Source organism: Triturus cristatus, chromosome 8 (genome assembly GCF_964204655.1).
Source record: "Triturus cristatus chromosome 8, aTriCri1.1, whole genome shotgun sequence".
In the NCBI taxonomy this organism is placed as follows: Eukaryota; Metazoa; Chordata; class Amphibia; order Caudata; family Salamandridae; genus Triturus; species Triturus cristatus.
Genome location: NC_140591.1, coordinates 1,660,037,420 through 1,660,050,526, shown reverse-complemented (window position 1 = coordinate 1,660,050,526; position 13,107 = coordinate 1,660,037,420). Strand labels below are relative to the sequence as shown.

At 48.1% G+C, this 13,107-nt stretch overlaps 1 protein-coding gene across 4 annotated transcripts in view; it reads right to left on the bottom strand.

Annotated features, from left to right (window-relative positions):
• Positions 1-13,107, bottom strand: part of LOC146808505 (transient receptor potential cation channel subfamily M member 2-like) — a 2,014,188-nt gene that overhangs the window by 950,887 nt on the left and 1,050,194 nt on the right. For all 4 annotated transcript variants that reach the window (XM_085623584.1, XM_085623586.1, XM_085623585.1 and 1 more), the window contains one exon: positions 2,151-2,364. In XM_085623584.1, the coding sequence (XP_085479710.1) occupies positions 2,151-2,364 (214 nt within the window). The remainder of the gene's footprint in view (positions 1-2,150; positions 2,365-13,107) is intronic.

Below are 13,107 nucleotides of genomic sequence, written 5' to 3'. Positions count from 1 at the left end.
CCCAAAAGGATTTCAGTTCATGATACTAATGCGACCATAATGCTTAAAAAGGAATTTGATACTATTATGCAAATAGATGAATGTATTTTTGGTTCAACTACTTCTCTTGCAGGTTCTGATCCTCATGTTACTTGTACTGCTAATGTCTAGTGTTATTTTCTTCCATATGTTTGCTATTCATATATACATACATATATATCCGTACTTGACATGTTATTGCATGTATTCTATATTGTCTCCACCTTTAGTATTGTAAAGACCCTTACCTAATTGCAAGAATAAAGGCGTTCGCATTAGCTAAATAATGCCAAAAGGAGGGTCTGTTAGAGTTTAAACGTATTACTGCCATATTACTCATATTTTACTTGGTATTATGTTAGCATTTATTTAGCTATCTTATGATACATTAATGCTGGATACATACGCAATTAACAAGGGCAGATGTTATGTAAGTTAGGTTGACATCTGTGCCAACATTTTACCTCTAGTAGACGCCATCTTGTATTATAATCAAAATTGTTACTTGATCATTTACGAGAAAGGGTCCTTGGTGAGTGTTGTTTCTCAAATGTTGAATCTTGCTCATTAACGCATGCCTTTCCCTTTGTGTAGGGGCCCTCTCCCACCTGCCTAGTAGGGAGGATAAGCCAGACGACCTTGGGCAGTAGATAGCTTGTGCCAGGCTGCGGAATCAAAACTTATGCTCTGTACTCCCATTGTATTACATCTACTAGTGTTTTTCAATGATAGGTAGGTCTTTGTGGGCTCTTCAACATACATAATGTAACTAACTGTATGCTTGTTAGAGCCAGTTCCTTGTCAGCCATCATAGGAGGCTGGTCAGACTGGACTCCACTGCAGTGAACCTTGTGAATAAACTAGTTGGATTGCATTCTCTACAGTGTCATGGACTCTTCATTTCTTGGAAGGCTAGAGAGGTCGAGAGTGACCCGAGTGACCCTAGTTGGGTTACTTCCTTCAGTGGCAAGCTCATAGTGAAAAGCTCCCTCTCAGGCAGTCACACACCAGCTGTAGTAGGGAAACACCCAGCGCGCTGTACACCTACTGCTCACGCTCGTTCATTTCAGGCAATCGTAGAGGAGGGCAAACGGCTATTGAGGGACGGCGTGCAACATCCAGCGCAGCCGCATTTACTCTGACAATACACTTCATTTTCTCCCTGCAAGTGGCGCTTACAGGTCCTGTCACAAAATTATATGGTAATGCAAGTAAATTTGAATTAGTATATCACAAGGTCTCATATGTAGCAGGAGTGTCTTTATGCATCTTCTAATCTCCACGTCTTGTACAGTAATCATACCAACCGTCACATTCAACTGTCTACCCATTGAACCTCCAAGACATGAGCATTCCGTGCACGAGCCCAGTAACCAATCAATGTACAGGAGGAGAAAAGTGCAGGAGAAAGAGAGGAAGGGAACACAGGAAAGGAAGTGCAAAGAGGAAATACAGTGATATGTAAATATGTGTTAAAACATGACAGCTGGCATTGGGGCTCTGTGAAGAAGTGGCACGTACCTGGGATTGTGGAAGATCAGACATAATTTAGGGAAAGCGTCAAGACCTGAACAAACAAGGAGTACTGAGACTGATACATGCAGTACAGATCAGAGGGAAGCAGAGACTAGCGCTGATTTGGAAATGCACATGACACACACTTTGACAGGGAGCACAGAGTCATGCAGTACATAACTTGTGCACTAGGACAGGCAGACACTGGCATGGAGACAAATGCACACAACACGCTTGGACAGGGAGCTCTGCGACTGGAGCATGCACTACAGGCATCACACTCTGGGACAGCCGAGACGGGCATTAAGATAAGAATGCACAAGTCGCTCACTTGGACTGGCAAATACTAAGAGACATGCTACACATGAGTTACACAACGGGAGAGGGAAACACTGACACACCCACAGTAATCGAAGCACAATGCCGGCCAGCAAAACACATACGTTTGTTCAGTGGTCGCAATGCTCGACATGTCGATAGAGACTTTAATTGGAATACCTCGCAGCCAGCAGACATCTGCATCCTGAGACAACCAACTGGAACAAGGTGCCACAGAAACAATAAAACTAATCAACATGATTTATGCGCTGTGTTAGTATGTATCAATGCTTCCTCACCTGCCGTACTTCTTCACAAAGGAAGCTGAAGATCCAGATGTAGAGAAGGTACTCTCTCCGGGAGGGGGTAGCCCGGAAATCTACCATCAGAATGTACGCAAAGAGCCAGAGGAAGCCAATGTAAGACACCACATTGTAATAGAAGACCACCACCGGGGCAGTGAAGAAACCGAGCAGGCGCTGCCGAGGGCTCAGTGTGCACGACTTCTTGCATCTGTTGGAGAGGAGAGTTACACAGTAGTGTCAGTGAATTTTCAATAATACTCCATTGTATACTATCTTCTAGGAAGGTTCACAATAGCTCAAGCACATCTCTTACAATCCCCAACTCTATCACAAATAGGTGTACAGCGCGCTGGGTGTTTCCCTGCTACAGCTGGTGTGTGACCGCCTGAGAGGGAGCTTTTCACTATGAGCTTGCCACTGAATGAAGTAACCCAACTAGGGTCACCCGGGTGACTCTCTACCTCCTCTAGCCTTCCAAGAAATGGAGAGTCCATAACACAGTAGAGAATGCAATCCAACTAGTTTATTCACAAGGTACACTGCAGTGGAGTCCAGTCTGACCAGCCTCCTATGATGGTTGACAAGGAACTGGCTCTAACAAGCATACAGTTAGTTACATTATGTATGTTGCGGAGCCCACAAAGACCCACCTATCATGGAAAAACACTAGTAGATGTAATACAATGGGGGTACAGAACATAAGTTTTGATTCCCCAGTCTGGCACAAGCTATCTACTGCCCAAGGTCGTCTGGCTTATCCTCCCTACTAGGCAGGTGGGAGAGGGCCCCTACACAAAGGGAAAGGCATGCGTTAATGAGCAAGATTCAACATTTGAGAAACAAAACTCACCAAGGACCCTTTCTCGTAAATGATCAAGTATAATACAAGATGGCGTCTACTAGAGGTAACATTTCTGAGCCTTGCGATCATCTCTCACAACCCATAATAATGGCTACTGAAGTTTGCTCATACTCAGCATGCATGCTCAGCATTAAACAATACATGAATCCTGTGTTTATTTGAGCCAGTGGCTGCAGGTGGGTCCTCCTGGTACTCAATTTTGGGGAACAAGACTTATTTTCCATCATTAGGGATGACCCTGACTGAACAAGAAAGAGAAAGGCAGGAAAGTGAGAAATAGAAGAAAGAGAAAGATGGAATGGCAGTCACAATAAGAGAAAATATGGATTAAAAAAGCTTGCAAACATGCAGTAAAGGAGCACAAAGTTTCTGGAGGTGGATGCAAAAGGGATGAAGTGGAATGAAGACTGGACATCCTTGGTTAACAATCCGGTATTCAGCAGTACTGGTGGTGGCTTCTAAGGACAATTTTGGGTACCAGCAGGTATTCTTTCACAGATTAGGCACTGCATGAATTTAGGGTAGAGACAAGGGGAAGTCAGATGTGAAAAGGGACAAGCTAGGAATGCATTGTGTGAGAAGTTGGCCTGATGTATGATGTCACTAGTTATAGTGTACACCCTATATCAGTCCAAATACCCTTATGGTGATTGGTTGTAAAGTCAACCTTATAGACCAGCTATCCTAGTGGTAGCATGGACAAGAGCAGTCTTAGGCTAAACTCTGAATGGCATGTGAAGCCAGCTGTGATACCATATATAATCCCTTGAATACCAAATGAAAGGACACCACAACAGATATATATATAAAATAAAGTGTATTTATTCTAAGCAAACCCTCAGCACTCTTTATGAGATTAGAGGTAAGTACAACACAGTCTTATTAATGCATACAGTAAGTCACACAGGTAAGTAATACAGTTAGGCCCTAGGGGCCACGCAAACCATATACTAAGTAAGTGGTATAAGAACCACTGTCACGGAAATAGAATAGGCCTAGGCCTAGGGAATCGCTGGGGCTACACTACACTAGCGTTAGTTAGGAAGTGGGAGGCCCACGGGATTCGTGTGCAGAGTGGAAACACTCACGCGTAATGCGTAAAAGTCAATAGCAATAGTACAGTTTAGAAAACGGTAGATTTAGGACACTTCCGGAGTAGCTAGGAAGTTGAGACTTGAAAACTAGACACTAGGATAGTCACTATCCTGATGAGCACCGGAGTACCCAAGTTACCTAGCCCACAGGCTGCGGGTGCATAGGGGTGAAGATGCGTCGTTTTCGTCGTCGACTCCTATGGATGCCTGAAGAAAGATGCTGACAGGCAGTCAGGGGAGAGTGTCCGGTGGATCCCAAGGCTGGGATCAAGAAGAGAAGAAACCTGCAAGCAGAAGGGACAGAGTCAAGGTCACTAGCCAGTGACCACGTGGAACCAGGAAGGAACCAGGCGATGTCGTGAAGAGTTGCAGGTGAAGGTGAAGCTTGTCGCTGCAGCCAGGAGGACCAGGAAGCGTCGAGGACGACCAGGACCAGGAGGCGAGCTGTCCCACGAAGGCTCTTGCTGTCGGCGGCGTCGAAGTTGGACTAGGACTCACCAAGCCTTGGCAAGCGGAACCCACGAAGAACAAAGGACTTGCTTCTGGTGCAGACCAGGAAGGTCTGGGGTGCTTCTTCTTTGCAGAGAAGCGGGAGCCAGTCTGGAGGAGCCAAACCAGCGCAGAAGATTTCAGGGTGCGTCGTCACAAAGGCCACTAGCCAGCGGGCAAGCAACCGGACAGACGCGGCAAGCAGGAAAATGCTGAAGGGCCCCACGCAGGACTCGTGGAGTGTGGGGGGCTGGTCTTCGGTGCAGATGGTGCTTGGGGTTGGGGCTTCTCAATCCCCGGTGCACAACTTCGAGGGTACCTCAGAAGCTGCGCTGTAAGTTACTAGCCACTTTTCCCAGGTAGCCGGTCCCACGTCGCTCGTCGCCTCCACGGATCTCAGCTCTGCTGCAGATGTGGATGAGGGTCGGAGAAGTCTGGAAATCAAGGCTCTGGTCGGGCTCTGCAGTCGGTTCCTCGTAGAACGGTCGCAAAGCAAAGGGTAGTCTCTTGATGGTGCCTGTTTGCACAGGGTAGCCACTCCTTGGCTACAAGGGAGATTCTTCAGTCTTCTTCTTTCGTCGAATGTCGAAGGTCCAGAGTTTCTGTTCAGTTTTGCAGGTTCAGGATAATCTAAAGTCTTGAGGCCCAACTCCCACTCTTATACTAATCTGGGGGGCTGGGATACCTGCTAGGTCACGCCTTATGGGTGGGACCTGGGAGGGGGTGGTTACACCCACTTCCCTTTGTCCAGTTTCGCGCCAGAGCTGGGGCTGGAGTGCCCCAGCGCCGGTTTGAACTGGACTATGCAAGGAACACCTTGTGTGCCCCAGGCATGTCTCATTCCTTTCAGCCCACCCTGCCCCAATACACTAAAGGCTGTCTGGGGAGGTGCTAGCACCTCCCCAAGCAGGAAACCTATTGTCCAGGCCTCCCTGGCTGGGATCACTCCCAGCTGCAGGAGGTCAGACTTGTGTCGTGGCAGCAGCATCCATTTTGTGATGCTGAGGCTTTGGTCAGAGGCTAACAGTTGAAGTATGATTTTAACATGTCTTTCCCTCTAGAAGGGGGGAATAATATTCTCATGTCCAGAAATGGCATGGGGGTATTATTCCCTAGTGTTAGACACCTTACACGACATGTTTTGATAAAGCCAAACCATAGTTACCATAACCGTCTAAGATTATAAGGCACTTTAAGAGTATATGGTAGGCTATATCATAGAACAGCTATAAGGACAAGGTTCCGAAAGCTGCAGACAGGCTCAGCTCATGCTAGAGCACCATCTCACATGTTACCAAGCACTCTGCCTCCAGGATTGTCAAGGCCTGCCATAGGAGTGACTGATAGGTACACATGTGCCTATATGTAAGTTAGGTATAGGAATACTACACCTAAGCAAGGGGTGATTACACGACCTTGCCCCAGCTGAGTGATCAGCCAGTTGTGTCAAAATGGAAGGCCAGGCCAGGGGTGGCATAATACATGCTGCAGCCCCTGGTAGGCCTAGGGTACACCTATGCCCTGGGTACCTAGGGTACACTGTACAGGGGCCAATAAGGTGATCCTATCCAAATGGGTTATGCACCTAAAGTACATAGTATTAATTTAGAGAGAGAACAGCAGGGCTGTGGGTCTGATTAGCAGGCCCACAGCCACATCTAAGTCGAAAACCAGTAAAGCAAAAGCAAAAAGTGGGGGTGAACATAGAAAGCAGACCCTACTCTCCTACACAACCCCCCCCCCCAAACTTAGGGACATTAAACTAACCTTGACCAGTTGAGTCTTCATGTTCTAAGTGGAAATATCTGGAGAGTCCATCTGCATTGGCATGGTCAGTCCCAGGTCTATGTTCCACTGTGAAGTCCATCCCCTGTAGGGAAATGGACCACCTAAGAAGTTTGGGATTTTCACCCTTCATCTGATTTAGCCACAAGAGGGGCTTATGGTCTGTCTGAATCTTGAAGTGAGTGCCAAACAAGTATGGCCTCAGCTTCTTCAGGGCCCAAACCACAGCAAAGGCCTCCCTCTCAATAGCTGACCAACGTTTCTCTCTAGGGGTCAGCCTTCTACTTATAAAAGCAATGGGCTGGTCTTGACCATCTACATTCAGTTGTGAAAGAACAGCTCCCACACCTAACTCAGAAGCATCTGTCTGGACAATGAACTCTTTGGAGTAGTCTGGACTTTTCAGAATAGGTGCACTGCACATGGCCTGCTTCAGGTCATCAAATGCTTTTTGACAGCTTACTGTCCACTGAACTTTCTTTGGCATCTTCTTGGAGGTCAAGTCATTAAGTGGTGTCACTATGGACCCATAGTTCTTAACAAACTTTCTGTAGTACCCAGTCAGGCCCAAGAAAGCTCTGACCTGAGTCTGGGTAGTTGGAGGAGCCCAGTCCTTTATGGTCTGGATCTTGCTCTCCAGTGGTTGAACCTGACCCCCACCAACTAGGTGGCCCAGGTATACAACCTTGCTCTGCCCTATCTGGCACTTAGTGGCCTTGATAGTGAGGCCTGCCTTTTGCAGGGCCTCTAAAACATTCCTCAGGTGGACCAGGTGATCCTCCCAGGTGGAGCTAAAGACAGCAATATCATCAAGATAAGCTGCACAATAATCATCCAACCCAGTAAGGACTTGATTCACCAGCCTTTGGAAAGTGGCAGGTGCATTCTTCAAACCAAAGGGCATTACCACAAATTGATAATGTCCTCCTGGGGTCGAGAAAGCAGTTTTGGCCTTTGCACTCTCAGCTAGTCTGATTTGCCAGTAGCCTGCTGTAAGGTCAAATGTGCTCAAAAACTTAGCAGCTGCCAGTCTGTCAATGAGCTCATCTGCCCTAGGTATTGGGTGGGCATCTGTCCTAGTGACAGCATTGAGACCTCTGTAATCCACGCAAAACCTCATCTCTCTCTTGCCATCTTGGGTGTGAGGTTTTGGCACAAGGACTACAGGACTAGCCCAAGGGCTCTCTGAAGGTTCAATGACTCCCAGCTCCAACATCTTTTGTACCTCAACTTTTATGCAGTCCCTGACATGGTCAGGTTGCCTGTAGATTTTACTCTTCACAGGCAGACTGTCACCAGTGTCCACCTCATGGGTGCACCAGTTTGTCTGACTTGGGGTCAGAGAGAACATATGTCTGTAGGATTGCAGAACTTGTCTGCAGTCCTGTTGCTGATGGACAGTGAGGCTGTCAGAAAAGACCACACCATCAACTGAGCCATCATCAGGGTTCTGAGTCAACAGGTCTGGGAGAGGGTCACTCTCTTCCTCCTGCCCCTCATCTGTAGCCATGAGTAGCCCCATGTCTGCCCTGTCAACATATGCCTTCAATCTGTTGACATGAAGCACCCTGTGGGGGCTTCTGGGAGTCCCAAGGTCCACCAAGTAGGTGACTTCTCCCTTTTTCTCAACAATAGTGTGGGGTCCAGACCATTTGTCTTGGAGTGCTGCTGGGGCCACTGGCTCCAACACCCACACTTTCTGTCCTGGCTGGTAAACAGTCAGTACAGCCTTTTGGTCATGCCAAGCTTTTTGGAGTTCTTGGCTTGCCTCAAGGTTTTTAGAAGCCTTCTTCATATACTCTGCCATCCTGGAGCGGAGACCAAGTACATAATCCACTATGTCTAGTTTGGGTTGTCTGAGAGGTCTCTCCCATCCTTCCTTCACCATACACAGGGGTCCTCTTACAGGATGCCCAAACAAAAGCTCAAAAGGGCTGTAGCCAACCCTCTTTTGTGGGACCTCTCTGTAAGCAAACAGAAGGCAGGGTAAAAGGATGTCCCATCTTCGCCTAAGCTTGTCTGGTAATCCTTTTATCATTCCCTTTAGGGTCTTGTTGAATCTCTCAACAAGCCCATTGCACTGTGGGTGATAGGGTGTGGTGAACTTATAGTTAACACCACACTCCTTCCACATTGCAGTCAAGTATCCTGACATAAAGTTGGCACCTCTGTCAGAAATGACCTCCTTTGGAAAGCCCACTCTGGAGAATACTCCAAGCAGGGCCCTTGCCACAACAGGAGCTGTTGTGGTCCTCAGGGGAATTGCTTCTGGGTACCTGGTGGCATGGTCCACTATCACCAGTATGAATCTGTGCCCAGATGCTGTTTGTGGGTCCATTGGTCCTACAATATCTATGCCCACTCTTTCAAAGGGGACCCCCACCACAGGTAGTGGTATGAGGGGGGCCTTTGTGGTGCCACCTGATTTGCCACTGGCTTGGCAGGTGACACAGGAGCGACAAAACTCCTTGGTATCTTCTGACATATGGGGCCAGTGAAAGTGAGGGACAAGCCTGTCCCAAGTCTTGTTCTGGCCTAAATGTCCTGCAAGGGGAATATCATGGGCCAAGGTAAGAAGGAAGCCTTTGAACTTCAGTGGTATGACCAACCTCCTGGATGCACCAGGCTTGGGGTCTCTAGCCTCTGAATACAGTAGCCCTTCATCCCAATACACTCTATGGGTACCTTGAGCATTCCCTGCAGGCTCAGCAGCAGCCAGCTGTCTGAGGGGTTCAAGAGAGGGGCAGTCTAATTGAGCCTGCCTCAGATCTGCCCTGGAAGGTCCCCCTGTCCCAAGAAACTCACCCTGATCAGGTTCAAGTTCTTCTAGGACAGTTCCTTCAGGGCTCTCAGAATCATCCTCCTGGGAGGGCTGATCCACCACCTGAGGCAGGGGGGAAGGCACAGCCTTAACCCTACTGCTCTTTCTCTTGGATTGTGACTGGTCCATAGTTTCAGGATCCAGCACTTGTTCAGTGTTGCACTTTTTGGCCTGTGACCTGGTCACAGCAAGGACATGTGCATCTATCCCCAGCATTTCTGCATGGGTCCTATACTCCACTTCAGACCAAACTGAAGTTTCAAGATCATTGCCCAGTAAACACTCTACAGGAAGGTCTGAACTAACAACAACTTTCTTGAGGCCAGTTACCCCTCCCCAGGAGAAGTTAACAATAGCCACACTATGGGAGGTAGTGGCATTGCTAGCGTTGGTCACTAGGTAATTCTCACCTAGTATGATCTGTCCAGGGTCCACAAAAGCAGGTGTCACCATTGTGACACTAGCTCCAGTGTCCCTGTAGGCCTGAGCCATTCTTTGGTTGATAAAAGGTGTCTGTCTGTACTTGCCCAGGTTACTGGGGCCTACAGTAGAGGACAAAGCTAAGTCCCCATCACAGATCAGGACAGCCTGAGTAGGTACTCTGACTAGGCCAGAATCCTCCTCAGTTCCCAGGGTTAACCCTACTACACCCTTTTGCTGGGAACCACCACTTACAGCTGAACTAGGGGGTACAGTTGCCTTAGGGGCAATGGTGGCTGGGGGCTTATCCTTTTTGGTGCACTCACTAAACCAATGTGAGTTGGACTTACAATAGTTGCACCATGGTTTCTTTTGGCCATCTTTCTTCTTATCCTTTTTGGAACCACCCTCCCCCTGAGCCTTTTGGGGGCCTGGTGAAGACTTCTGGTCTTTTTGTTTCTGCTCATTACCCTTCTGGTCTGCCTTTTTCTGATCACCGCCCTGGTTCTGGTTTTTCTGCTTAACTCTAGTCCTGACCCATCTATCTGCCTTCTTTCCCAATTTTTTTGGGAGAAGTCAGATCAGAATCAATCAGGTGTTGATGCAATAGCTGGTTTTGACAGTTGTTAAGTATTTGCTCTCTCATGATCAAATTATACAATCCTGTATAGTCCTTAACCTTACTTCCCATTAGCCAGCCTTCCAGAGCCTTAGTGGCACAATCTACAAAGTCAGTCCAGTCCTGAGTCTGTGTCTTCTGGGTATCCCTGAACAACAACCTGTATTGTTCAGTGGTTAGGCCAAACCCATCAATCAGAGCACTCTTCAGGACAGTGTAATTATCTGCATCCTCATCACTAACTGTGAGGAGCTTGTCTCTTCCTTTCTCAGAGAAGGAGAGCCACAAGATAGCTGCCCACTGACTTTGGGGTACCTGCTGTACTTTGCAAGCTCTCTCCAAAGCAGTTATCCATTTATGGATGTCATCCCCACACTTGTAGGGAGGGACAATCTTGCTCAGGTTTCTATTATCATAGTGCCTGTCTCTATCTCTAGGAATGTTGCTGCCACCAGTGGGTTCTAACCCACTTAACTTTTGCTCTCTAGCCAGAGCAAGCTTCTCTTTGGCAAGGGCAAGTTCTTCCCTCTGAATCCTCAGATTAGCCTCCCTCATTCTGGCTGCATGCTCCTTTCTCTCAGGTGAAGTCATTCCCATGTGAGAGGAAGCATTAGAGATGCTAGAGACATGGGAGTGGATGGATTCCCTTGAAGGGGATCTGTCCCTCCTGCTTCTCTGTGAATGCCTACTTGTGGGTCTGTATGGGGGGACCCCATGCAAACTCCCATGTAAACTTAAGTTAGCCTGGCTAAGTCTCCTTACTTGGCTCTGGCTGTCTACATCCCCATCTGAAGCCCCATCTGACTCCTCTGTGGTGGGTAGACCCTCCTCTGTGCCTAGGGCACCTGCCTGAGATGCCCTCTGAGCATCATACTCCTCTAGGAGTTGTCTTAACTGAAGGAGGGTAGGGTTTGCACCCTGTTTTATTCCTCTGGAGGTACACAAGTGTCTCATCTCCTGGAATGTTAAGGTATCATATCTAGAGGGGATCTTTTGCAGACCTGATCCTCCTGAGAGAGCATCTACTTGATCTACTCTCAGAGACATGATCTAGTGAGGGTGTGGTGTGTGCACCTACCTACACTAGTTGTATCTACTAAACCTTTCTAGTAGTTGTAGTCAGGGTGTGTTACTCCCTTCAACCTACAACTACAAAGTCCAGTAGGACTTAAGTATAATAATCTATGTTATATGTACCTAGACAATATCTGTGTGATCTTTCAATTTAGTATCTCAAGATTACAATGGTATTACAACAGCAAGCTCAGATCCCACCGCTGCCACCAATGTGAGAAGTTGGCCTGATGTATGATGTCACTAGTTATAGTGTACACCCTATATCAGTCCAAATACCCTTATGGTGATTGGTTGTAAAGTCAACCTTATAGACCAGCTATCCTAGTGGTAGCATGGACAAGAGCAGTCTTAGGCTAAACTCTGAATGGCATGTGAAGCCAGCTGTGATACCATATATAATCCCTTGAATACCAAATGAAAGGACACCACAACAGATATATATATAAAATAAAGTGTATTTATTCTAAGCAAACCCTTAGCACTCTTTATGAGATTAGAGGTAAGTACAACACAGTCTTATTAATGCATACAGTAAGTCACACAGGTAAGTAATACAGTTAGGCCCTAGGGGCCACGCAAACCATATACTAAGTAAGTGGTATAAGAACCACTGTCACGGAAATAGAATAGGCCTAGGCCTAGGGAATCGCTGGGGCTACACTACACTAGCGTTAGTTAGGAAGTGGGAGGCCCACGGGATTCGTGTGCAGAGTGGAAACACTCACGCGTAATGCGTAAAAGTCAATAGCAATAGTACAGTTTAGAAAACGGTAGATTTAGGACACTTCCGGAGTAGCTAGGAAGTTGAGACTTGAAAACTAGACACTAGGATAGTCACTATCCTGATGAGCACCGGAGTACCCAAGTTACCTAGCCCACAGGCTGCGGGTGCATAGGGGTGAAGATGCGTCGTTTTCGTCGTCGACTCCTATGGATGCCTGAAGAAAGATGCTGACAGGCAGTCAGGGGAGAGTGTCCGGTGGATCCCAAGGCTGGGATCAAGAAGAGAAGAAACCTGCAAGCAGAAGGGACAGAGTCAAGGTCACTAGCCAGTGACCACGTGGAACCAGGAAGGAACCAGGCGATGTCGTGAAGAGTTGCAGGTGAAGGTGAAGCTTGTCGCTGCAGCCAGGAGGACCAGGAAGCGTCGAGGACGACCAGGACCAGGAGGCGAGCTGTCCCACGAAGGCTCTTGCTGTCGGCGGCGTCGAAGTTGGACTAGGACTCACCAAGCCTTGGCAAGCGGAACCCACGAAGAACAAAGGACTTGCTTCTGGTGCAGACCAGGAAGGTCTGGGGTGCTTCTTCCTTGCAGAGAAGCGGGAGCCAGTCTGGAGGAGCCAAACCAGCGCAGAAGATTTCAGGGTGCGTCGTCACAAAGGCCACTAGCCAGCGGGCAAGCAACCGGACAGACGCGGCAAGCAGGAAAATGCTGAAGGGCCCCACGCAGGACTCGTGGAGTGTGGGGGGCTGGTCTTCGGTGCAGATGGTGCTTGGGGTTGGGGCTTCTCAATCCCCGGTGCACAACTTCGAGGGTACCTCAGAAGCTGCGCTGTAAGTTACTAGCCACTTTTCCCAGGTAGCCGGTCCCACGTCGCTCGTCGCCTCCACGGATCTCAGCTCTGCTGCAGATGTGGATGAGGGTCGGAGAAGTCTGGAAATCAAGGCTCTGGTCGGGCTCTGCAGTCGGTTCCTCGTAGAACGGTCGCAAAGCAAAGGGTAGTCTCTTGATGGTGCCTGTTTGCACAGGGTAGCCACTCCTTGGCTACAAGGGAGATTCTTCA